General features: G+C 36.0%; 1 protein-coding gene across 7 annotated transcripts; it reads right to left on the bottom strand.

The window, feature by feature from the left end:
- On the bottom strand, positions 1 to 26284 carry BRD9 (bromodomain containing 9). Of its 7 annotated transcripts, none has more exons than XM_084204184.1 (18): positions 26184 to 26284; positions 25053 to 25273; positions 23302 to 23434; positions 21594 to 21654; positions 20541 to 20685; positions 18545 to 18655; positions 17585 to 17760; positions 15489 to 15578; positions 14499 to 14631; positions 12579 to 12654; positions 11182 to 11277; positions 10289 to 10421; positions 9388 to 9499; positions 7748 to 7786; positions 7247 to 7318; positions 5865 to 5967; positions 3940 to 4107; positions 1 to 3195 (listed from the first exon to the last, which is right to left on the bottom strand). In XM_084204184.1, exons 1-18 carry the CDS (start codon positions 26254 to 26256, stop codon positions 3095 to 3097), a joined length of 2043 nt encoding a protein of 680 aa, XP_084060310.1. In that variant the 5' UTR covers positions 26257 to 26284; the 3' UTR covers positions 1 to 3094. The 7 variants fall into 7 exon arrangements, with proteins under 7 accessions (XP_084060310.1, XP_084060311.1, XP_084060312.1 ...); XM_084204185.1 differs by having other exon boundaries at positions 17585 to 17700; XM_084204186.1 differs by having other exon boundaries at positions 17585 to 17697.
- Between the last annotated feature and the right edge of the window lie 4 nt (positions 26285 to 26288).

Genomic DNA, 26288 nt, shown 5'->3' with positions numbered 1-26288 from the left:
ATTCCCTTTGCTGCCACTGAAGATGACTGTGCTAAAACATGAGTTCAATGATAGACATACAAAAGAGAAAAGAAAAATCACAGTTATTTAGACCACTTTACATTTTCATTGACATATTTCGAAGTTGTGGAAGAACTGATCTAAGACTTCTCTTAACATTGCTTACATCTTTAGTGCAATACACTTTTTCATACAGCAGTTATTAGGGGGAAAAATTGAAAAAATGCATTTAATTTTCTCAATTTTTTATAGAAACCCTGGGTTAATTTTACCAAACAGCCTAGGAATTTCCCCTCTGTTTCAATGGCAGCATATTCCAACCAATGGGAACTCAGCATAAAGTTAATTGACATATGGTGCCACCTAGCTAGAAGATGTTACATGTTATGTATTACAGATTTAAACAGGGTGCCAGGGACACAGAGTCGTCTCCCAAATGAACCAAACAGGAAATATCTATACAGGAAGTATCAAATACACTAGAAAGGAATAGTGTTTATCTTGGATTAAATAAATAATGATATATGTTATAAAAACTCACAGAACTAAAACAAGTTTTTCAAATTCTTAGTATTTAAATAGGACCATAAGATTAGAGGCCTTCACTGGTTAGTTCAAAGTTTTTCTGTGTGTATGAATTTACCACCTGCAGAGACAAGAGCAAGTAAGACATGGCTTAGGGAATTTTTTTACCCTTCAATTAAGTAAGGAAAGGACAGGCAGATTTCTTCTTAAGGCTTTTCTTCAAATAAACCAGAATCATTTGGAAGATGCAACAGTGTACCACTGGTACAAGCATAGGCACATACACCAACAACAAAGAGGAGCAAGAGATTCTCTTTTAGCACAAGAATCAGTAAAAATGCACTGCGACAAACAAGTGACTGAAAGACATTACTTCAACCACTTTAAAATTTTAGCCTTTTTTTACCAGAGACTGCAAACTCAAGAGTCCAATCTTTCTATAAAATTTAGAAGAATGAGATTTCTCAAAGAAACATGAAAGCTTTTCTTGTGACATTTAGTGAGCCTAATCATGTGTCTCAGTACATTCAGCAAACAGGTTACAAGTCAATGTCTGCCACTTTTGAGAAGGCACCACAGCAAAAACATTTGTATTTGCTTCCAGGAAGAAGTTTTGTCCTAAAAGCATTTTTCCCCTGGGGAATGGCAGGGGCCTAGTGAAGGGATTGTCCAGCATCCATGGAACAGCAGTTGGAGATTGCTGTGCATAACTAACATTGCTTAAGGGCCAGATAGGCTGAATAAATAAGCAAACCTTCCTCAGGCACAAAGTGCTCTCTGCTACAGTAATGATGCAAACAACATCCAGCCTTTTATACAACCAGCTCATGGAGCCCATAAAGGCTGATCTACAGAAATTCACAGAGTTTGAATGCATTCTGCTTGAAATCCAAGGTGAAGGTATAAAATCAAATACTGCACATTATTTCAGTTTTCAGTAGTAAACACTGCAGCTCAAAAACCAGAACAAACCAGCACATTCTTCTAGAGGGGCATTTTAAACATTCTCCTGTGGAATTTTATTCAAGAGCTAAGGCAGGCAATTCAACAGCAAGTGTTTCAATAAAGATTTTCTCACCAACTGTAACTATAATTTAGAGTCTATTACAGGAATCAATTTATATTTACTGTATGAGAAATCAGACTTACTAGAGATCAAAAGCATGTTAGATTTAAAGACACTTTTCAATTGAAATAGTTTTGGGAAGCTGCAAACCGACACAAGGCTGGGTGTCCATGCAAATCCTCGCCAACAACACTGCCACAGGGCAGCAGACCATGTCACTTCCAAAAACTCACAGCCATGATGCATCAGAACGCAGGAGCGGCAAAGGAGCCCAAGCACAGTGCCACACACATTCCTAACAACTCCCAGACAGAAAAACCTCTCCATGTTCTTTCTTCAGCACTCCCACTTAGAATGAAACGATCCTCCTATTTAGAATTTATCAAGACTTTACTACCAGTTATCTGACTTCCTTAATGTTTCCTAAAAACTGAGAGGTTACTAAAACTAAATGGTTTTTTTGTTTGTAGCTACATGTGGCAGATGAAATTAATCTTTTGAAGCAGCACATGAATTCAACCCAAAACTCTCTAGTATTTCAGACTTAGTATAAGGAAGCAAACTTCTCCCTGGCAAGAACAACAGATTTGCTATACATCAAAACTGCTTTTCTATTTTTATTAATATTTACAAAATAATGTCAATTCATAACATTTGTCTGCTTGCAAATAGCAATAGTACAAAACCCCTCAGTTTCAGTATTGATGTATTATAAAAGTTTTATTTTGGAATTACTGAAAAGCACACCTCATCCAGTGTTTTTTTTTTTTACCCTATGAGATATACACATCATATTAAAAAATACAAGTATTATCTTTTCTTTGTGTTTCAAGATACAAGGGATCACAAAAATGTACATCTTTTTCAAATCCAGGGTAGAAGTTTTGTAAATGAGCATTCTACCAGAACTACCAAGTACTGTTACTCTCAAATTAAATGCTCTCTGCAGTGATTAAAAAAAGATTTTAAAATATGGGGAAATGTTTAAAACAATTTCTACAGATTATTAGCATTTGGAGATGGAAAACACAATAATGATGCCAATTCATGCAGTTCTTTGTGCTTCCTTGGAGACGTTCAGGTCTTAGCCTGAACAGTGGATAACAGAACAATTATCTACAGAACTAGTTGATAATTGTACTGCAAACATTTAACGACTGTTGCCATGATTCTGGGACTATTATCACTTTTCAGTGTCTATAAAATATAAATTTTTCTAACACATTATTTGCTGCTTTTCAGTCAAGATTCACACACCAGTAAATAACACTCTCCCTTAACGAACAAAATGAAAGCAGTTCTTGGCACATTGCTAACAACATGATGCACTAATTAGTTTGGGGTTGGGGTTTTTATATGTTTGCTTGTTTAATCCTGTATACATGATAATATTATACAGCAATCCTCATAGAAAAGAGGACAAAAATGCAGTTTCTGTCATGGACAAAAACTTTATAAAACATAATACAATTAAAATACAAAATAAATATAGTACATGTCAGATTAGTTACTAGTAGCATTTGAGGTTTCTGGAGACTGAAGAAATTCATAGGGATCATGAACCATGTCTTGCTGTTCTCCAACACTCAGATGAGAGGGGCTTCCTGTTGAATGTGGAAAAAAAAATTAAAACTTTAAAAGTACAGAAAAAATTAAGAGATATTTATACATATAAGCAGGATGGTTATTTCACATGTTCCTTTTAGACTTTTAAAGTAAGACAGACATCTAAGTGATATTTAAACAGGAGATTATGAAAAAGAAATCACAAGATTCTTAGGAATTTAAATTATTTTTGGAATAGTAATCATTATGCTATTACTCTGAGTTAATTATACAAAATCCAACTGACTATCATGCATCCAACATCTTCTACCTTCTCAGAAATGGTACCAAATTGTTAAGCAGTATGTTATGCTATCATCCTGTCTTATCACTGAATTTTACAGTTGACAATTAAATGCTGTTGTAGATTCCCACTTGTTACTTGCTGAACACAACTATGCTAAAGTAAAATAATCATTATATACTCCTTAGTGCAACTTGAGGGCATCAAATGCAAGTGCTTATAGGAATTTGCCACTGAATTATCAATTTACTTCACAATTACTTCAATCACATCTAATCAAAAAATAGGAAATGACAATTAGTGGTTTTAGTTCTGGGGTTCAAAGTATGTCTTGTTAGTTATCTCTGCCAGGCATATTTAAAAATTAAAACATGATCAGTCAGCACACTGTTTTATCAGAGCAGTTTTCCACAAAGATTTATATAAATTACAATGTAAGTTTAAACCAATTCCAAATAGAACACAAATACTGGAACTTCTGTGACACAGCTAACTGTACCAAGATGATGTTGGTCTCTTTCAGAGGTATTGGAGAGGGAACTCAAATTGGATGATGGCCGGGATCCCACTCTGTCAGCCTGAGCTTCATGAAGGTCCTGAAGCAGTTTAGTTGTTTCATCTAGATGTAGATGATTATCATCATGATCAAGCTCCTTCTTCACTTTTCCTAAGAGCCACCAACCAAAACCCGTAATTAGCACATGTACATTGACCCATGAATTACCAAGCCGCTATAAAAAAGTTCTAAAGTTAATCAACACAAGCATTGTCTATACCCAAATTACCTCAATCTTGCATTTTCCCTCGCATTTCTAAAAAGCAACAGCTGCAGACCTGTGCAGTATTGGAAGATGAAGGAAAGTGCCAGAAGGAAATGGCTGAAACTGAACTGACTCCCGGTATATAAACAACTGCAAGAGCTTATTTTGTCTCTCTTAGCTGTGAAATGCCAGATATGTACAGACTGGCCTGGGTTGGAAAGGACCTTAAAGGCCATCACGTTCCAATCCCCCTGCCGGGGAGAGACACCTTTCACCAGACCAGGCTGCTCAAAGCCCCATCCAATCTGACCTTGAGCACTTCCAGGGACAGGGAACTCACAACTGACACAACTGTGTCAGTGTCTCACCACCCTCGCAGTAAATAACACATTTAGTTTGTGGCAAAACAGAGTCAGCAAGCAGATAATTTAAATATCTAACTCAAAATACAGTTAAAACAGAACATGGAGGCAAAGACATCCCTATCACAGAAGGTTCTAAGAACAATATCTTCTCCAGCTACATTCATTTTGTAGTAAGTAGAAATAATTTGTGAAACTGGAAAGAACTGGACGTATGTACCAATATATGCTATTCTTTCATATGAAGACCTAAAATTAATATCCTCAACTTTAAACAGGAAGATAAACTCCTTCCCTTCTCTTTCTTTAATGTTAACTTTGCAAGAATTATGATAAGAAGTAATTTCATAAACTCTCTCTGGAAGCCAACTAATCCAGCAGTATGATTATTTACAGAAAGGACAAAGAAGAAAACATAAGCAGCTTTCAGTAGTGCATGAAATTTATAGTCATACTGATATGTCTAAACATTATCTATAAAATGGATATTTATTCCTTTTTTACTGAACTGCAATAAAATTAGAGTGAGACAGCATAATCAGAACTTACAATTGCTTTTCAAACTGCACCTATGTGAGAAATTTGTAGAAATCTATTTTCCCTTTAAGCCTTCAATTAGTTTAGTTGTGTTTTATAATAGATAGCTTGGCCTCTTTCACATTCAGAACTAAAAGTACCTTAAAACATAAGCAAGCTGTTTGCTTGGATGACCATTTTGAAGACATTTGACTAGCTCAGCTGCCTGCAGAAATGGTAACAATACCTGTTGTGGTATTTACAGGATAACTATCAAAGGCATGTATTTGAAACAGTATCCAAATTCTTTCACACAACTGAAGATGAAGTCTATCCAGTGCCAGAATTTTCTTCCCACTTTTGTTTTGGGATATTCCAAGTAGCAATATGATTGGCTTTCACATACTTACCTAATACTTACCAAGTTACTTTAAAAGACATTATATTAAGCAACATAATTTCTGAGTGGAAACTTCACACTGATTCTTAACATTTCTATTACTATGAACACAAGAAATACAAGCAAAGCTATCAAAATAGTGAGGTACAAATACTTTGTTTTCTTCAGTTGTACAGGAAAAGTTAGCTTGTCTAACACCTGGATGTCTCAAAGGAAAAACAGAGCAAGGTTTCATTTATCAGCCCTAGACTTTTACCGTAGTCAAGTGTGTATTTATTACTACTTTTCAAACCCTTTTTCTAATTTTAGCAAATCCTGCTGTCATTTTCTCTAAATGGTACAACTAAATTGTAACATATAATGTCTTGTATATTTAGCTACTTACCTAATGAACTTAACATAGAAATATCAAGAGATACATCTGAATACGGCTTCATGGAGAGAAAATCCAAGTCAGAAGTGTTACTGTCTCCAGCAGATTCTCCAACCTATTAAAATACAAGAAACAGGAAGATTAGCAAGAGTGACAAGCTGTGATGCTAACTTCTCAAAGTTTAATGCACAAATCCATTCTCCCAGAAGTGTCATCTCAACATCTGAGACTGGAGCATCCATACACATCTTGGCTAACCTGAAATTCAGAGACAGCTAAAAAAGATTCCTGGACATGAGTGGCCAGGGATGTGCTCAGTAGTCCAAGTCTTTTATCTCATGATCCAGGACTGCTGAAACTCAATTACACACTCAACTCATCCATGTCTCAAGGTAGAACCCTAGCAGGTGGAAGTATTACCAGTGTGCCTCATCTTCTCTGTATGTGAACCCCGGATTTACTGAAATTTTGCATACAGTGGGCCTCCTTCTTCACAGTATCAGCTGGAACTGGCTGCTCTAGTATTTTTCCTATACATTTGGATAATGAAATATAGCCTACACTCTGCAACTCCTTTTCTTTCCACACCCATTGCAATATTACTAACGTAATGGCACAAAGGGAGAAATCAGAGTCACTAAGCTTCAAAAACTGTTCTAAGGGAAATCTCTGAGGATGCCTGATCTAGCAGGAGAAATGAGACACTCAGGTAAACATACAACCAGATATTATCTTTTAGAAAAATGAAAATGAAACCTAGCATGTACATGAAACAACCAGTCACCTTCTAGAGAAATTAACACCTTTCCACAAAACATAAGGAATATTTATAAAACTATGGTTTTTTTTAGTTGCTATAATGTGATCAGTATAATTTTTATGTGAATTGCATGGAATGTAGTGTGTGTTTTCTGTTGTCACAAATAATTTGCAAGATAAAACCAGTACCACTTACAGAAAGATTTGATTAGTAGCTGTAAAAGCATAAGATATGCGTTATTTACTCATACTTTCTAACAGACATATTCAATGGATATGGTAAAACTGATTAATATTAATGGGTTTTTTCCAATTCTACAGCAGGATAGAATTGGAAACCTCAGATATTGATCAGCAGATCATACTGAACCTCAAATATTGATCAGCAGATCAAGTATCTTTTTCATATTCCTATGTGAACTTTCTGCCTCTGAGACTTAGTTATGCATGCTGAAATAAGCTGAAGAACAACAAAGCCACAAATGAAAACAGACTGAATATCAGAGAATTCATTTTCAGTACTGCAACCTTATTCCAGATAACATAATTTTAATATTCTACCTCAGATTGTGCACTGAAACAAAATAATGTCTCAATACTACCTTTTTGTTTCTGTTCCCCCCCACCCATTTTACCATAATCTGTTTGGAAGAATCCAGACACGTATTGCGCAATTTGTGTTCTTCTTTTATAAGAACTGGCAGAACCTAAATAACAAAGAAATACTTTAGATCTTAGCATTTCATACCTAATATTTACTAAGGATGTTCCCTGAGAATGTTTGTATAATTTATGGTTTTCCACAATGAGGTCCTGGGCCATCACAGAAAACTGGCACATTCTGTGATGTTTGATTAGAACCTTCACAAAAAACTAAACACCAGCTCTTCTCTAGGGCAATCATATACAGTCATGCCAACAATTTATAACTAACCTGGACAGCTTCTCCAGGAATAACCTAAAGCCTCTCCTTTCTCATTTACTCCACTTATCAATCTTTTCTGTATTACCATACAGAACAGAGGCACATTAAATAAAATAAAGAATTGGAATGTTGCAAGCTCAGAGAACGTAACTCTCTCTACTTTAAATGCCAAAACACTTTTCCTGGTTAAAAATCCCAGCAAGTTACTTACTTTAACTTCATCCAGTGGTTTTACTGGGATGTTTCGCCTCTGGAATGAAAGAATACCAATAACTGCTTATACTGAACACATGAGAAAGACATCTTTCTTGTACTATCTCAAGTATATTCAAACCACACACAAAAGGAGGCTAGAGACAGCTAACTTTTTTCACATATCTGTAACATAATTAGAATGTTGTTCTTAAATATTTTAATATTATGCATTTTAACTAATCTTTGAGTCCCCTTATACTATTTCTTCTGCTCATAAACTTTATATTCAAATGCAGCATCTTTGTCATTACTTCAGTAACTTCTGATCACAAATCATTCAAGGCTCTACTTCCAGAGATACTGATTCTTACTCATATGCAGCAGTATATAAATGCTCAAGCATAGAACACCATGTATATGGACCACTGAAACATATGTAATTGTGTAAAATCAGTGTATATCCATATATATCACAACTAAACAGCATTTTCAAGTGTAAATAGCCATTGACCATTTGGAAGGTCCTCAGAAATTCTCACCTGGAACAACACTCATGGAAAAACATGGTAAAAGGCAAAGGCACAGTTTATTTTAATGTTAAATTGACTATGTTGCATACACACATTTCTATATGTAGAAAAGTATTCAAAATATTGGATTTTAACTTTTTGAACTAATCTTTTACATTCCTTCCTGTTATATGTACCATCTTTGTCTGTAGGGAAAAAACACCCAGAAAATTCTAAAGGATCGTCAGTGCTTTTTATTCCACTGTCTCCTTATTTCCAAACACCACCCACCCTACTCCACTTCTAAGTCTGCAAAGATAATCTCATTTCCACCATGTCAGGAATCCTAAGTACTTTCCATCTTCCCAGCCTGCCTCCCTTTCTTTATTCTTCAGTCTTTCAGAGTGTCAGCATTTTAAATAGCAGACAATTCTTTCAAACGAAGACTGTCTTTGAAACTGAAGATAACATGAAATTTATCTTCAGAAAATTTGCTTTTTTTAAGGTTATTTTGTCTTGGGAATGCAAACATTCTCACTAGAACCATACACACTTCTAAGAAAACTCTCTTCTCCAATCTTAGCATGCATCTCTTCAGGAAAGTGCTTTTGGAAATAAGTTAAAAGCTTTTCCTGTAGACACATTACATGAATGCAAAATTTAGCACTGGGGGGTAACACACACCTGGTACAGTGGCAATTACTCCGTTTTTTAACTTTACTTCCATTTTCCAAATAACTAATCCTTCCATGAGAAATATATTTTGCTTTTCAACTAAGAAAAAACCCAAAACTTTAACAAAAAGATTGCAATGTAACTCAGAAGTCTGTATGTAAGTCATGACATTGAGTGACAAGGCTGCCCAAACTCCATCCAGTTGGTTGGACCCTGCTATGCTGCATCTCCTGTTTCCTCCTTTCTACAGTCACATAGTGAACCACATTGGAGAACTGATCTAGCCAGAGGAAAGGATTCCTCCTTCATTGATTAATTCAGTCTCTAATTTGGTTTATGGTTGCTTGAACAGCTAGGCTTGCACTGCTTAAACTGGCAGTGGAAAAGGAAGCATCGCACACAGTACTAAAAAGCCAATAGGTTCATTCTTATTCTGATGAATTTGTGACACTTCAGTGCACCCAGGACACACCTGCTTTAGCTGATAAATAATTTTGGAATGGTCACCACTAGTGATCTGGTCCAGAAGATCATCAACTATTTTCTTGCTGTAACTTCCAGCATCCTTCACAAATTCTTGTAAGCTAGCAGGAATGGAGATAAGCATTACAGAAAACATTTACTTTCATAAAAACTACTTCAACTTAAAATGTTTTCCCAAATACACTGAGTTACATCTACATTTTCTTTTTCCTTTAACTCTTTTATGCTTCTTCAGGAAAGTAATTAAGGTCGCCAGGACATAGAATTTTTCTTTTACTTTAATAGTAAGTAGGTTTACAACTTGTTTTTCACAAGTACCAGTAAATTTTGTCTTGAACTATCATTGATGGTAGAGTAGTGGGTTACAAAACAAAACACAAAAGGATAAAAAGCTTGAGATTATTTCTCTCCCTCTAAGATCAACAATTTAATGATAAATGGCATTTTTCTTTTCAAGTAGCATTAACTCTTTTCAAACCCACTGAAAAACATAATTACTTTAAAGCCACTGAATTATACTGCTTGCCTTTTAAAATTATTTACTGCTGGGTAACACTAAATCTGTGGCAACCTATAACATACTGTGGTTAAAGACCCTAATAACGAGACCCATAATAACCTTGCAATAAAATAGAAAGCTTAAAAGGCCAAATGGGAAAACCCCTGAAAACTTTCCCCACCTCCAAAAACACAAAAGCAAACAACCAACCAGAAAAAAAAATACCATGCCAAGAAGGATGAAAGCTAGCTTCAAATTTTATAGTGATTTATTTTAAAAATAAGTTTTAGAAAAAAATCAGGATTTGGAGGCTCTTAGTTGAGATTTAGTTTAAATTGCTTTGCAAAAAATTGCTATGAGAAATTAGCCTTCCTAATGAGGAAGGCCTTACCTTAAGGCACACTGGATCCCAGTTTCATCACCATATGCTGAGTATAGGAGCTCCATCTCATCTGGTTTCAAATCATGAAATATAGAGTTGTTTTGCAAGGAAGGTGCTGTATTGGCACTGGTAAGAAAGGTTACTACAGAGGTAAAAGAAACAACAAATGATTAGCACAAGTGTCAAAGATCACTTGGGAAAAAGAAAAACCAAAAGATTTTATTTTCTGAAACAGATACAGAAAGTGACATGTATTTTTTCCTCCTACTGAAAGCAAGAGCAGCGTCTCAAAGACACTTCCAGACTCTAAAATCAGCACTATTTTAACCATATAAACAAACATACTTATACTACTGAAAAATCAAGAATTAAGTTATCCACCCCACTCCGAGAAGAAAAAGGTTCACAGTCACATTCCCTTTTATATTTCTACATTTTGTGTGCATCTACATGTTGGTTGCCAGTCAGTTTCTGGACAGCAGATTAGAAACTATTCAAAACTGTCAACAATACCAGGAAAAAAATCCATAGTCTGCAAAATCTTTGTCATATGTTGCAAAAATGGAAATGACTGGAAGTTGTTTTTCAACTGTAAGCGCAATTACTATGGAAAAACTATTTCCCCCAGAGGAAATGGACTACCATTATTGGAAATCTTCTAGTGTGGCTATAACACTAAGGTAAAATATTAATACATAAACTGCTAATTAAATTACGTTTAATAAGCAAAATATTCAATTTAATAAAAGCTGCATTCTGCTGTTAATGGAATTATTATATATTATTAAAATAACCAAGCGAACTTTCATAGTATAAACAGGTATAAACTGAAATTATTTTATATCAAGTAATTGCTTGAACATTAATAAACACAAAGTTATAACACTGTCTTTGGTAATTACCTTTATTTCTTCGTTCATCTTTGAAGCCCAGTGTAGTGAAGCCAGGTAATAATTTGCTTGACAGTGAACTCAGATCCACTGGGTGAGTTTCTTCCTCTAATAATTTGATTTAAAAGAAGGTTTAGAAAAGCATTTCATGTTTACAATTTATGACAAATAATTAGAATTTGCTATTTTAGAGCTGTAATTAACATAAAGACCACATGTTTTTTAAACTATATGTTAAGAATAGGTACTCTAATTCAGGTTCTCCATTTAAATTTCAACCACAAGCTATAAATATACTTCCATGTCATATTCACAAGATCTATGGCTTACTTAAGTAATTTCACTTTTAAAGTATACAGCAGCATCTGTAATTATTTTAGTAGCTGATTCACAAACCTTCAAGAACCAGATATTACTAAAGTGATAAAAGCAGTCTCTGGCAGTCTCTTATGTTGACCAAGTAGTGTTTGTTTATAGAAATCCATTACCATCACTCTTTAAATTTTCAGTAGCATAATTTCAGAGGCATTAAATCCCTTTTTTGCTTTTTTAGAAATAGGTAATAGCCATGAGCAGCCAAAAAGCTAAATTTCATTCCAGAAAAATTTACTACCAGATGAAAAAGAATTTAGCAGGCCTGCGTCTCTCAATGTGATCAGTCAAAAGCATTTATATATTCATCAGTGAAACAACAGGAAAGTTGTGAAAAAATTCTAATCTCAAAAGGTGCAGAGAAGGAAGTGCTAAATCAACGTGACACTCCAAAAAATGATGACATTTTATTCGTTACAAATTTTCAATACTTCTGCATCTTGAGCTTGAAATTAAAGCAAAGGGAAAGCATTAAACAATATAAATAACATAACAGTAACAGAAAAAAAAAGATAAATTATCAAGGAACTAAGGAAAAAAAATTGAGCAAAATCTCAAATTTAAAACTGAAATTTAGCTAATGATTGAAATTAGGTTATAAAGAAGTAAAAGATTATTCTAAATTTGCATCTGTGCATTGCATATTTACATAGAATTGCAGCATCTTCATTCACCTTTTGTCATTAGGTATTAACGCTACAGTGTACTTGCAGTAAAAGCTTGTCTTCCAAGCTCTTTATAAAGTTGTAGCAATGTGTAAGTGCTTATAAGGAGATATTTTATCTTCTCACTATTGGCATCAATAAAACAAAGCCTCTGAAGAGCGAAAATATGGAAGGCAAACAGAAACACCTTTGGGGTGTTTGGGGAAATGGTTTGGAAAGTTAATTCATGAAAATAATAAAAATTTTTGAAAAATTAAAAATAATTTAAAAACTCATCTGTACTATGCAGGATCTGTATCTACAGTTAAGACTTCAAAATCTGTTAGAACATTCAAGACTAGAAATGTTTGCTTGAAAGAGTACGGCTTTTACCTTCTGCTTCTGGATCAGATGAATTTACTACACTAAACAATAAAGTTCCATCTCCATTTTTTTTCAGATAACCAATCTGTGAACAGAACCAGAGAGATACAGGAGGAATCATTCAAAACTGTTCACACTCAAAGAAGGAGCTGCCCATTACAGAGAAAACTATAAAAAGCATTTGTAACTGTATTGCACTGCACTTTGGTATTCCCTTTTTCATACAGAGAACCTTGGGTCACAACTATTTAACACCACGTAGCCAGTGTTTCAAAACAGAACACTTAGGAGGAGAAGGTCATAGATCATATATACAATGCCCTATTCATCTTTCTAAGTCAGATCTAAAGTTTTCACCCAAGAAAACCCAATTCCATTGTCATTAGCACAGAGCCAGCCTTTCTGACTGCGAAGTCCAGAACACACATTCTTTTTAGAAGCAGAGCTCTAACTCCTATCCACAAACTAAGTCACTGCTTTTTTTCAAATATAGATTTAACTGCTTGTTTTCATGTCTCACCCACAACCTTCTCAAATTAGAAGTACTTTTATTAACACACTACCAAATTCTTGAAGAGGAAGAAGTGCTGTGACAGACCTACTGAAGCAGACAAGCACAATGCTAAAGACAGATATGAAAGACAACAGAGCACACCAGGGTCTATAAAGATAGAGCCAGAGCTAGTGCAACAAGCAAAGCTAATGTCAGAAACAAACTACATATGAACTGAGAAAAAAAATCACCATAACCTCTCAATATAAAGGGAAAATGAAAACTGTTCTCTCCCTACACAAGTATTAGTAAATACTTCTGAGGAAATGAACAACAAATCTCTCCTATTGTTTTATATCCCACTCCATCTGAAAAAGTTTAAAACTCTGTCCGTACAGGAGGCCAAAGCTAATATTGGCATATAATAAAAAGAGAGGTGAGAGGTGCTGGAAAGAGAAGGAACAAGAACAATATCTTCAAGTGATGGCAAAAGTGAAAAATGGCTGAATTCCAAGAACATGTCAGGGTTACACAGACTGTGTGGGACACACAGTGGGGCTGTCAAGCTGACTTAACAGCCTTAGCAACTAAGAGCTGCACACCTTGAGAAACTTCCTTGAACAGTGCAAAACTGACTGCATTAGTCAATGGTATTGCTTTGAAGAGATTTAAAAAGCCACTCTTACTTTGGAGGCTTCAAATGGACTTCAATTCTAGCAAGTCCTCTCATTATCCAAAGAAACAGAAATACATTTGAAACGAAGCCTTTACCCTTTACTCTCTGCAGTTTTATTTCATAAGCCAGTTGAGCCTAAATTGACTGCATAATCAGGGCCACTGCTCAAGAAATGGACATTTACGTTTGAAGACACACCACCACTTTTGCTTCAAAGTTTCTTCTTTTTAAAGAGGTGGAAAATGCAGATGTGGACACATCCTGATTCTTTTCTCGACTGCAGTGACCACTAGAGTGACCGATGAGAAATGGGAGCAAAGGTGGGAATAAGTCTCCACAAAATTCAAGGGAAAGAGAGTAAAGGTATCTCAGTACAGACTTCTAGGGAAAGCCTGGAGCATTCACTCCAATCCTAGCACAAGGAAATGAAGGAATTCACCACTATCATCACAGACTTAAAAAACGCACAGCTAAAAAAATTGATCCTTCAGAGAAAACTGCACCAACAGCACCACCAAGCTCGTCCTTGGAAGAGCACAAAACCCAAATACATGGAATAACATCAGCATCACATTTAGGACTGTAAAACCTGCTATCTAAACCTAGTCAATAAAAGATCATTGTATTTGGTACTCATGCTACAGCTGACAGCTATTGCTTGTAAATAGCAGCCTAACAGTAAATCCTGTTTCCTAACGTGAAACAAAGCATTCAACAGTCAGGCACAAACTGGAGCTGCCAACTGCCATGTGCAGTAGACCTTGCTGTTGGGTAGATATCGATTGATCCTATCCCGAGCTTCATCTGCTGCATGTTCCACTAGTGCCAGGACATGTTCTTCAGCAGTGCTGTCTGTCAGGCTGCATGCATTCCCCTCAGGTTCAAAAATGCAGCTAAAAAAGAGAAGAAGAGGAGCTGTAGCAATTAAAAGCTAAAACAAAACAAAGGGCTGAATTCTGGCTTTGCTTAATAGAACAATCAGTCCCACTCTTCTCCCAGTGCCAGTCTACTTCAACATTTAAGTGGAATTATAATCATTATACTCATATAATCATTATAATCATATTATGAAGTTTTGCAGCAGAAGCTGCGAACAACCAAACTACTAACTTCAAAAATTTAATTGTTTCTGTGTCCAAATGAAAAGGAACTATAAAATGAAGTACAAAACAGAGATTGGGAATAAAACTGGCATTAATACAAGGTGAATGCTGTATGCATCCTTAGTCTCCCACATGCATGTATACGTTATCTTCAAAAATTGCAAACAGGAAGATGCAGAAAATAAATTATGTAATGAGAGATAGAAACTGTTGCTTATCAGAGAAAAAACCCAACAGGCTGCATTTATGATGATTATGTCACATAGCTGCTTGCAGAAGTAGGACCCAACTCCCAGTCTAAAAGGGAGTCCTTTAATTCCTATGTTTTTAGTATTGGCAGTTAGCATTCCTAATCTGTATCAATCACAAAACTGCTTGTAACTGAAATTACAGAACTGAACATTTATCTTTTAGTAGATCCCTTTTCGTTAGAGCTCCAAACCAATAAAATCATAGCAAATAAGCATACCCAAGGATGGAACAGGACATAGCTATCACATAAAATCAGAAAAAGGTAGTATCATAAAGAGAAATGTGAAGATATCATAGAATATGGCAGTCTTCATTATATTTTATATATAAAATAAATGTGGTAAATCAAAGTATTTCAGGGCATTATATGGACATTAGACACTAGGGCCAAACACCTTAGGTACTGGGTAGAGCATCTCCTCACACCAAATCCATTTCTCTCTCCTGGGTTATCTTCTTCCATTTGCTTAGCTAAGAATTTCTCTCTGTATAGAGATTCAGATCCGATACACAAGTAAGTTTTGCTATTAAAGACAATAAAAAGATCACAGGATCATACTATTACGAGACAAACGGATTATACTATTTTGTTTCATTGAAACATAAAGAAAGGGTGTACACAGCAGGAAACTCCTCAACAACTGGCACTTTCTATCACACAGTACAGAATACTGAAAGGACAAGAATTTTGAGAGAATGTTCAGAAGATTGTAACATCCTAAAAAAAAATTTTCAAAAACTATTTAAACATTAGGATGTTCAAGTGATCAAGTCACTTTTTCCTCTGTATAGAGGTCTAAGCTGCTTTAACACTTTGCAAGCATTGACTTCAACTCCTTCCCTGTGTGTAACCAGGAAATATGAAGGCAAAAATATCTGCTATTAGGTTTGATTTTCTACTCTAAAGGTCTTATTCTTCATCAAAAAATACAATATCTATCCTACAGATGCAAAAATACAAGTATTTAAAAGTTCACGTTACTTAGGAAAAAACTAATTTCAACTACTAAAGTTACACAGATATTGACAGGAACAGAAAAGTAGATTTATACTACATCTGATTGCTGATAAACTGGTACCAGGATAAAATTAAAGGTCATAATTTTTAACTGTCTGATCTGTATGTAAATGTAGATGGCAGTCTCAATTTCTTGTTCTGTGACAAAGAACAAAGTTACTCCTGTGGCAGAGTTTATGCAAGAAGCAATGTCGGACATCACACATACCAAATTATTTTGTCTTCTAAAAAAAAAGGAACAACCAAAAAGCAAAGCACCTTGTTTACAAAAAGGTGTTTTCAGTTGATTTCTATCCACAATCCATTAAACAAAGGACAAATGATACGTTCTCAATTCTCTATGATACAGTAACAGATTAGTTTTAGAATAGCTTCCACCACAGATAATTACTGTTTAAAATTATTTTTGAAGTTATATGCTGCAGTCTACTACTTCCAAAAAACCCCTCAATTGGAATACCATTTCTTCCATCAGCAATAAGGATTACAAAAATGCTGGAAGTGTAAAAAATGAAAAGTGGCTAATGAGAACTCTAAAGCTCACTTTAAAAAAAACATGAAACAAGATATATTTCACTTTTTTAACTTTGAAGATTTAAAAAGAAACCTGCAGAACATATCTACATGATCAGATTATTTACAACATGACTAGTGATGCTCTGGTGCAATATTTTTTCCCATAAAATTCTAGCTGATATAATGCTTTACAATTTCAATTCACAGTCTATCTTTGGATGCCTATGCAAGAATACTGAAAAATATAAGTTGCTTGTATATCGTGGTTTCTGCTAAAATCTCATAAAATAAATTGACTAAATTCAGATTTTAAAGAAAAATATTAACATTAGATTTTTGCTATAAAAATATGAATTTGTGACATGGGGGTACCCATTAGCTGGAGGATTACTATTGCACTAGCAATGTATTTTACCGAGAAGTTTAATAAGATTTCACTGGGGAGATGCTATCATCTGCTCCATAAATAATCTCCTGTACTTTCATAACCTGCCAGACAAGGTTAAAGTTAAATAAAATCACTCACTGATCTGGGGCCACTTTGCCCTCCTGGGAAGAACCTCTTACATTTTGATGAGGCTACTTTAGGAGAGGAAAAAAAGGAACAAAATGCAAAAGGTATTTGTAGCTATATCCAAAATAACATTTTAAACCATCATGAGAAGAAACCACTCATTATTTAATACAGATATAAAGAAGAATTAAAATATCTCTATAAATATTAATTTTAAGTGTTTGAAAGAATATGCAGTCATCTTTTGAATTGTTTGCTTCAAGTTAGGAATCACTGGGTTATTAAACAAGTTCTATAAATAAACAAAGAAAATACAATAAAATTGCCCATTTATCCTATGGACCTCAAGGAAAAATGCTGAGTTTTTTTCCTCAGTTCTTTCCTGCTGTGTAATACTACAAAAGCTGCAACAAACCAGTAAGCATGCCTATTAAAACCTTTACCTAATAACTTCTTTATTTTGCTTTTTTGATTTCTTGGTAGTCTCTGCTTGTACAGGAACAACTTCAGGAACAGGTTCTTCAACTGCTGTGTCTTCATCACCCAAAAGAGCTGCCTGCTGAGAAAAATCCATGTCCTGCATAAACGACATGCTGCGCTTCAAAGCTAACAGCCGTTCCTAGAATCAGAAAGGACAGAGCGGCAGGGACTTAACCTTTCCCTCATAGCCAAGATGCTATGATAATGGGATGGGATGGGATGGGAATGGCCATGGCCTTATTTTGTTCTTAATGTCTCGTTTCCAATGGCGATGCAACATGATTTGGTCATGGTAGCATGGCATCAGAATTTCTGCAGCCCAACTATCAAGAGAGAAACAAACAAACAAACAAACTGCATATGCAAAAACAACTATTTTACACAAAACTTACCATCACTGTAACACACACGCGCGCGCACACACACACACACACACACACACACACACACACACGTGCACACACAGACCAGCTCACAAAAAACCTTTTTTTGACAAGCCAACAACTGTATCTGAGTAAAAAGGACTTGTGTCACCTCTGAAAACTCCCCAAGACCCAACACCTTCAAAAATTAGTGCTTTCTTGTTCACACAGAAATAAAATTTAAATGAGATCTTGGTTCCAAAGTTTCAGCCAGAAGTAGGATTGTTCCATAAAGTTCAATATATGTGGATTCAACTGCTTCCACTGAAAGAAGCTCATACAGACTTCAGTGATGCAGGTAAGGTTGAGAGAGAAGTAAAAATTACTGGGTTATAACAAAAATGCCATCAAGCCCTTAAATACAGCAGCACTAGCTGGCACTGCTGTAATTCATCACAGATGGATGAAACAACGTTTACCATTGTTACTTTGTTCCTTTTAAGTATGATAACATAAAAAACCCCAACATTTCTGCTTTTTTTTTTTTAATAGGTCTCTTACTTTGCTCATCATCTTAAAGCCTGTGTGCAGTATCTTCTTGGCTAGCTTGTAGTAAACAGTATCTGGTCTGTTGTAAGTCATTGCATTATCACACATCAGTTTAAAATCGGCCTGTAAAATACAAATCAAGAGAACTATAAACATTTCAGGTACTTTGTTAAATGACTGGAAGATACCACTCCATCTTGGCAGCTCTTTGAAGAACACAGTAATATTCTAGGAGCACGCTCATGAACACAAACCAAAAGCAGAATTGCAAAGGTTTAAGCCTCTTCTACCTCTCCGAGATGCTCAGTTTCTTTTGGAACTGGCTTTTGGTTATAAAAAACACTCTCTTTCCTGAATGCCAAACATAACACCTTCTCTTTAACCAAGTGGACCAAATGGACCAAACACTGGACCGATCTACCAAGGTGACATTTTTACAGCATTACAAGCCCTCTGCCTCCAATTACCAAGACTATGGCAAAGACAGAAACTGAGAAGGTGACATGGACGAGCGAACTACGGCCCAAGAAGCAGACAAAGAAGGGCATATCCAGTGACGGCCTTTCAAGTGCTGCAGAAACAGCCAGTCTTTTGCTTGCCCAACTTTGAAGCAGACCCTTTTTTTCCTGTAGCAAAACGAATGAGTGTTCTGCAGAAATTGCCCCTCTTTTAAATGCAGGACAGAGTTCTTTCAGACTCTACTCTTAGACAGATCATTTACTGTCTTGCGACTTGCCTCAGCTAGTTATATCAGACAGGTCACCTTTTGTTTCTGAGATTAAAAACCTACAAACTTCATTTCTGTATTAAGGTTATGGCTCTGTAGTTCTGTGTAATTAGGTACCCTCATGTATCTAGAAAGGGAGTCCAATTCCTTTTCCACTCTAACATGGGCAGACTTTAAGCAAACTACCTTCAACTACCAGAAGAAGCTAAGTCCTTGAGGAAAAAAGAATGTCAGTCTAAAAAATACAGCAATTTTCTTTTTTTTTAGGTTTCTATCCCACCAGTTTCAATACTGCAACCTTGCCTGCTACTTAACAGTCACAGAGCTCCCACCCAAACTTCCCTTTTAAGCTGTTGAATAAGACAACCCAGCAAGACAGAATTTAGAGACCTGAAGGCATTGCTGATGGCAATGCTATCATGAATCCTTTCTCACTATTTCCTATAAATCTCTAGAACATATTTAACAAAACAGAGTAATAATCTTTGTCAAAGTATCTGTAAGAAATGTAAACCATTATTTGCTCACCTTGCTGAACCTTTCAAAAAAAGAGATTAACCCTGAGAAACAAGCCAATGCCTCTCTTGCCGAGACTACCATCTTATCAACATCAGTCTAGGAAAAAGCAATTCCAAAAGCTGCTAATAATTCATGACCTTCACAAATCAGTTAAGGAAAATGCCTCTCCTTCAGGAGCTAGCAATACTATGAAAACATTTCTTACTGCACTGTCTGTAAAACCATGATGCATCTAATAAATTATTACAGCAATAACAATATGATTAATTACTAAGTTAAGCTGCAAATAAACTTGCCAAGTAAGTTTCTGCCAGAAGACAATTTCAAATGAAGTTATATAAAAACCAGAATAATTAAAGATAAAAATATGTAATTGCTATTTACTTGTATACAAGATGCTCTGGTATATCTGCAGGTTTCTTGCAGACAGGGCCAAATTACATTTAAATCAATCTAACAAGGCCTAGATTAAAAAAAAGACAAAAAAAAGAGCTCAGTGGCTTAAGTCTGTGATAACCTTACTCCTGTCGAAGTTTAGCAGCGTAAATTCCACAGAACTTTAGAAGATCATCTTGGTTTCCATAGTAATTTATAGAAGATTGCAGTAGAATTTGACAGATTATTTGTAACACACTGAATATACAAAAAAGTGCTCAGTTCTGAAAAAAATGAGCATTAAATAATGTAACAAAGGCTTCTACAGTTAAAAAGAATCTTCAGTTTCTTACTAGTTGTGAAATATCTAAATCTTTATTAATTCACCTTGAATTCAGTGACTGATTTGTATTCATTTGCTGCAATTTTTTCCTTCATTGTACCAAAATCCATAGGGTGTTTTATTATCATGGAATATCCAGGAGCAATGGCATCCGTGACTGGAAAAGCAAAAAACCCATGAGGATCTTTCCTAAAAATAAAAACAATAAATTTAGATTTACAGCAGCAAACAAAACAATGATTGTTTTTGCATCACATTAATAACACAACAGTACTACTAAAAAAACAAAAACCACTAAAAACATTCTCATAAAACAAATGCATGTTTGAAAAATTTCCTGATAAGGAGAGCATTGTGATTTCACATATGTAGACTTCTTTGAAAAAGAAATTGTTGAAAATTTTCATTAAAATGTCTTTCAATTCAATTCAATGATCAAATGATCAATTCAAGCTAGTTCTTGTATATTTTCTGTGTCTATACACTCCAACTTGGTCTTTTGGCTTCATTGAGGAAAAAAGCTCAATTCTTCTTGTTCATAAGGTCCTCTAAAAGTAAATATGTTTAACTTTTTAAAATTGGTTCCAAAATCAGCTTAATGATACAAAATAAAAAAGGAATGTTTTTTTTTAAACAGGAGGTGCAGGTTTAAGAAAACAATAAAATAAAAAGCCTCTCCCAATTTAGAAGATTATTAAGTAACCAGGTCTAAATTTGCTTTGTATTTGACAGTGGACACTGAATAAAAATTTAACTAAAACAGTACAGTCTTTTAAAGTAATTTAGAATTATAACTGGCTTTTAATCCCTAAACTAAGTCATTAATATCTAATAAATTTATAACGGCAATGTATGACTTGCCCAAAACACTTATTTCCCTGCCCAATGCTAGAATTGCAAACTTGGTAATAATTATCCTCAACTTATCTTCAAAAACAATCAGGTCTGACACAGTTGCAAAGGTTAACAAATCTCTTACAGTCAGTTGCCAGGCACTACTTTCAAACAGAAAACCAGGATAAGAAGTTGCCAGGTAACACATATAAAAATGCACCAGACGTGGCCAACACAGCTGAAGATACAAAAACATTTACTACCTTTGAAGCTGGCGAAGGAAGTGTTCCAGTAATTGCTGGATTGGTGTGCTCTCATTTTCAGCTGCATTTTAAGATGAAAACCCAGATAAGTGCAATGAAACCACATACGCGTATATTTTTAAATTTAAAAATATAAGTACCAGAGAGAAAATCTCACTACAAGAACAGCTTGTACTGATGTGAAGCTGACTGTATGAACACAGATTTCAAAGCAGAAACACATCAGATATCTAAGCACACAATACCTATTTCTTCTTCCTTTATTTTCTGAGCTTTTTTCCTTATCACATTAAAACCCAGTACTCATTAAGTCAGATGTAGTGCTGAGTTTAGCAGCTCTAAGAATATGTATTAATAAGATTAAAATAATTACGCTACATATTTCTGCAGAAGCTGCAGTTGGGAAATCCATATTCTTACAACATGCTTGCTATGCAATTTTCATGGTTTCTTCACCATAAACCCCATGCAATTCTATAAACCTTTCAATCACAGAGTGACAAATAGATGCAGATTTACTGGCAAGAGAGGTAACAATTCAATTTCACTTCCTGTACAGATCAAACAACAAACACTACGTGTAAATGACCTGTTACTTCAGAGAGACTGGCTTTAAGTGACATCTGAAACATTAATGAAGCATCAAGATTTGAAAATCCAACTCTCCATGATAGAGGAAAGAAATTTCCTTTCTTAAACAGAATGGGTCAGGTAATTTATATGCATTTTACAACCAGATGAAAAGAGAACAATAATGGGAATAGTTTTTATCTTACCAGTTTTTAAGGCTCCTGACTACCCAGAGACATAAAACTCTGACCTGAAAATTTCAGTTACCTTCTCAGCTGATGGCCACTATTCCTCAATTTAATGTGTGGTCACAATTATAAAATTCCTTGGGATTACTTGACTAGACAAAGGACAGTGTTCCAAAGACAAGACTTAAATATTCCTAATGATACAATTTCTTGCTACTAGGTTCCATTTTCAGGCTTATGTTTAACTGAGATCATGATGTACTTGAAAATTCTCTAAAGTAAAGGCTTCCTCTGAGCAATGCTGAGTTTTAATTATCAAGCAATGGCTACAGGCAGAAAAAGCGAGGCAAAATCTGAAAGGATCAAACATGCAGAAGTTGCCACATACAACTGACAAATATTTTGGCTGGTAATAAGAATTAAAGAAGCTTTGTAAATGAAAAACATGGCTGGTATGTGGTGTCTACAGTCTTCAGAGATACACTATCACAACTTCCTTTCCATGAGAATAGAGATACTAAAACTCCAGGTAGGTTAGAAAACAAAAAAAGGCAAAAACAACACCTAAGAAGTCTCCACAAGAGTTTTTTCCCTTGAACTAAATGAAACCTAGTTTCAGACACTCTGATCACTATGGTGTAAATGCTAAGGAGAAGGAATTCGGGGAGCACTACGTGCAATAACATGTTTGTAATGAGGTTTACCCTGCAAGGAACAGAGGCCAGCGACAGATGTCCTCGGCAACATCAGTCACCTGAAAAGAAACCTACTAAAACATGGAAGCACCAAGAGGAATATTGACTTTTCAGATAGCAGAAAGTTCTGGATGTTGGAAAAAGTAAAGTTCCTATATTTCAGTAAATCTTCAAGAAAATTTTACCTCTGACAAAAGCTTTGTTTTGTGTGCTTTTAAAAAAAACCAAAATAATTTAATATTTCACACTGTTCACCTGGCTGAGTTCTGCATGCTCTGACAGGACGATCTGGAGGAGGTTCAACCTCCACCTTTTTCCCAGGATCAAAGTCATCAGTTTCTCCTTCAGTGTCACATTGTTCCTTCTCCCTTTTCCTCTTTTTCTCTTCCTAGGACATCAGAGAGAAGACATATTTTAGAGGGATGTACTTGGAATGTGCAATCCCACACATCAAAAGGTAAGAAACAGTGATGTTTTTAATTTGGAATACTCATTCAATATCCAAGTCACAATACAGTTTAAACAATACTGCATAAATTTTCACTATCACTTTTTCAATTTTCTTCTCCAATTAAAATTGTTCATCTTTTGCTACTTTGTATTTGATACAGTATTGTTCTATCATTCCTGCATGTTTATTAAGAAGACAAATTCTGAAGCTATTTATATGTAAAACTGCATGATAATAAGATACACCAGAGAGCAAGGAAAGTTAATTTACTATTGAGTAAAGATCAATCTTTGGCTCTGCTCTCATCAATGTATTTTTGTTGTTTGTCACATTAAACAGAAATGAGTAAAATATATGACAACTCAGCCGACAAAAGAACCATAAAAATCAGTGGTGGCAATTAATGATCTCTTCCTGATTTCGAAAGCAAAGGCACACTTAAGTCATTCCTGAAATTCCACAATCATTATCCACATTTGTCCAGAAAAGCACACTTTCATTAACCTTCCTTAGACTATGGTTTTATTACTTAACTATTCATTAGCTTATTTTGAATACATTAACCATGAAGTTCTGTGAAAAAAATCCAAACAACTCCCATCCCACAACTCAGTAAAGGCAATTGATACTGCAAAATCTTCTATGAAGGACAGCTGGCTTTGCTACATTTCAAGTCCTAGCCTGAAACATCTGCACTAAGAAAATTGTGCACTGTCTGTGCTGTATTTAAGAGCTTCTGAACAATCCTATGAGATCTGTCACTTCCAGATGATTTTTTTGTTAGGCTTGTATTACCTGGACAGATGTTAGCCACAAACACACAAAGTAGCACCAAAAAAACTGTCACACAAGAACAGTAAAACTACGTGACAGGAAAGAATTAAAAAAGCAGAAACGTCAGAGAACCATTATTACACAAAATAAATACTCTTAAAATTGAATTGTACAAGTAACTGTACTGTCAATGCCTCACTGCTGATTTTAAACAAACTCCCACACGTTCAACACAGACAACTAAGGTTACCACCCTACTTGCTACTAACAAAGTCACAAAGCCCAGCACACAGGTTATTCCAAGAGATAACGATTTAATGTACCACAGTATTCAAGAGTTCAGAAGCTGTTTTGAGTAAATATATCAATTTCAACCTCCAGTAACTTAGCACATCTTCAAAATGTAAACACAGCCTGGATTTGAAAAGCTGAAAATACCCTCCCTAAAACGGTAGCAAAACATGTTTGTGACCAGGCTAAAATACAAAAGATCCAACTGAAAAACAGAAACATTCATTCAAATAAGGCAAACAAATAAGGAAAATTAAAAGTAATAAGAAGGAAGCTTTTACTTTGCTCACAGAATCATCACAAAAGGTATCTCCTGTAAATGGCAGAAATACACCAACTCACATACAAGGGTTTTCTACATTTCTGAAGTGCTATCTCCAGACAATAAGCCTCTTGTAACAGTGATTTAAACAAAGTTCTGCACCAGATTTCAGACCTGATTAGCAAGCATGAAGGCTGGTGTGCCTGAATTCTAAAAATCACAGCTTACCTTTCTCTTTCTTCTTTCCTCATCATCTAGATGTTTTTCTTTTTCCTTCTCTGACTTTTTCTTCTTTTTTTTCTTCTTTTCTTTGTGTCGTTCTCGCTCATGATCTGATCTATCATCATAGTAACTAGAGTCATGCCCTGACCCAGAGAGTTCAGTGACTTCACTGCCTCCAACTTTAAGAACCAGCTTTAAGGGTTTTTCCAAAGGCTTGTCCACATAATCTAAATTAAAAAAAAAAAAATTAATAAACGCACAGGGAGCTAACAGCACACAGCAATTACATAATCAGTCTCAATTAGGTCAGAAAAGCCCACTGAGATAAAGTCCAATCCATGACCAAACACTACATGTCAACTAGACCATGGCACTGAGACTCACATTCAGTCTTTTCCTAAGGACCTCTAGGGACAGTAACTCCAACACCTCTCTGGCAGCCCATTCTAATACATAATCCCCCCTTTTGTATAGAAGTTCTTTGCCAATGTTCATCCTGAAGTTCCCCTAGTGCACCTTGAGGCCATGTCCTCTCATCCTGTCAATGGTTCCCTGGGGGAAGAGGCCGAACCCCACCTGGCTACACCCTCCTTTCAGGCAGCTGCAGAGTGACAAGGCCACCCCCGAGCCTCCTTTTCTCCAGGATACACAGTGCCAAAGCTTCTTCTAGAACTATTGTTTATAAGAATTCGCTGCAAATCAAAAATATACACAGTACATTTGGAAAGAAAAACAATAGCTAAGGCTAACAAATCCAAGCTAACAAACAGTCATTCTGCACGCCTTACGTTGTGATGTTCCACAAACCTGGAAAACATAAGGAACCGGCTCTTCGGCCTCCCCTAAAAACGTCGCAAGGTCCTTGCAGAGCAAGGTGAAATTAAGCATCACTAGAGCACCGCGGCGACCGGATCCCCTCGGGAGCGGCCGTGGGAAGCACGGAGAGGCTCCGGCTCACCCCGCACCACCCGCCCCGCGCTCCTCGGGCCGCCCCCGCCGCCGGCAGCTCGGGCACTCGGAGCGAGGTCTCTGCCCAGGCCCCCCAGCCCGCGCAGGGACGCAGGGCCCCGCCGACAGCCGCGCCGGGGGAAGGGGCGGGCCCGTCCCGGCTACAAAGAAGCCCCCCCCGGCCCTTACCGCTGTAGGCGGTGGCGGAGGTAGAGCGCCATTCTGCCTTCTCGGCTTTGTGCTTCTTGTGCTTCTTCCCCATGGCGGAGCCGCGGCCGGCCCCGCCGGAAGCGC

This window comes from Fringilla coelebs (assembly GCF_963513975.1).
Source record: "Fringilla coelebs genome assembly, chromosome: 1".
Classification (NCBI taxonomy): Eukaryota; Metazoa; Chordata; class Aves; order Passeriformes; family Fringillidae; genus Fringilla; species Fringilla coelebs.
Note: the sequence above shows the minus strand (reverse complement) of the source record. Positions and strands in the feature narration are given on the sequence as shown.

What these genes read in the sequence shown, in the direction of transcription:
- BRD9 (XM_084204184.1), bottom strand. Translation starts at nt 26,256, where the DNA reads ATGGGGAAGAAGCACAAGAAGCACAAAGCCGAGAAGGCAGAATGGCGC. An exon ending in TTCCTTCGCCAGCTTCAAAG is followed by an intron (nt 20,686 to 21,593) that starts GTAGTAAATGTT and finishes TTTTATTTTTAG; the next exon opens with GAAAGATCCTCATGGGTTTT. An exon ending in TTCTATGTTAAGTTCATTAG is followed by an intron (nt 4,108 to 5,864) that starts GTAAGTAGCTAA and finishes GGTGGCTCTTAG; the next exon opens with GAAAAGTGAAGAAGGAGCTT.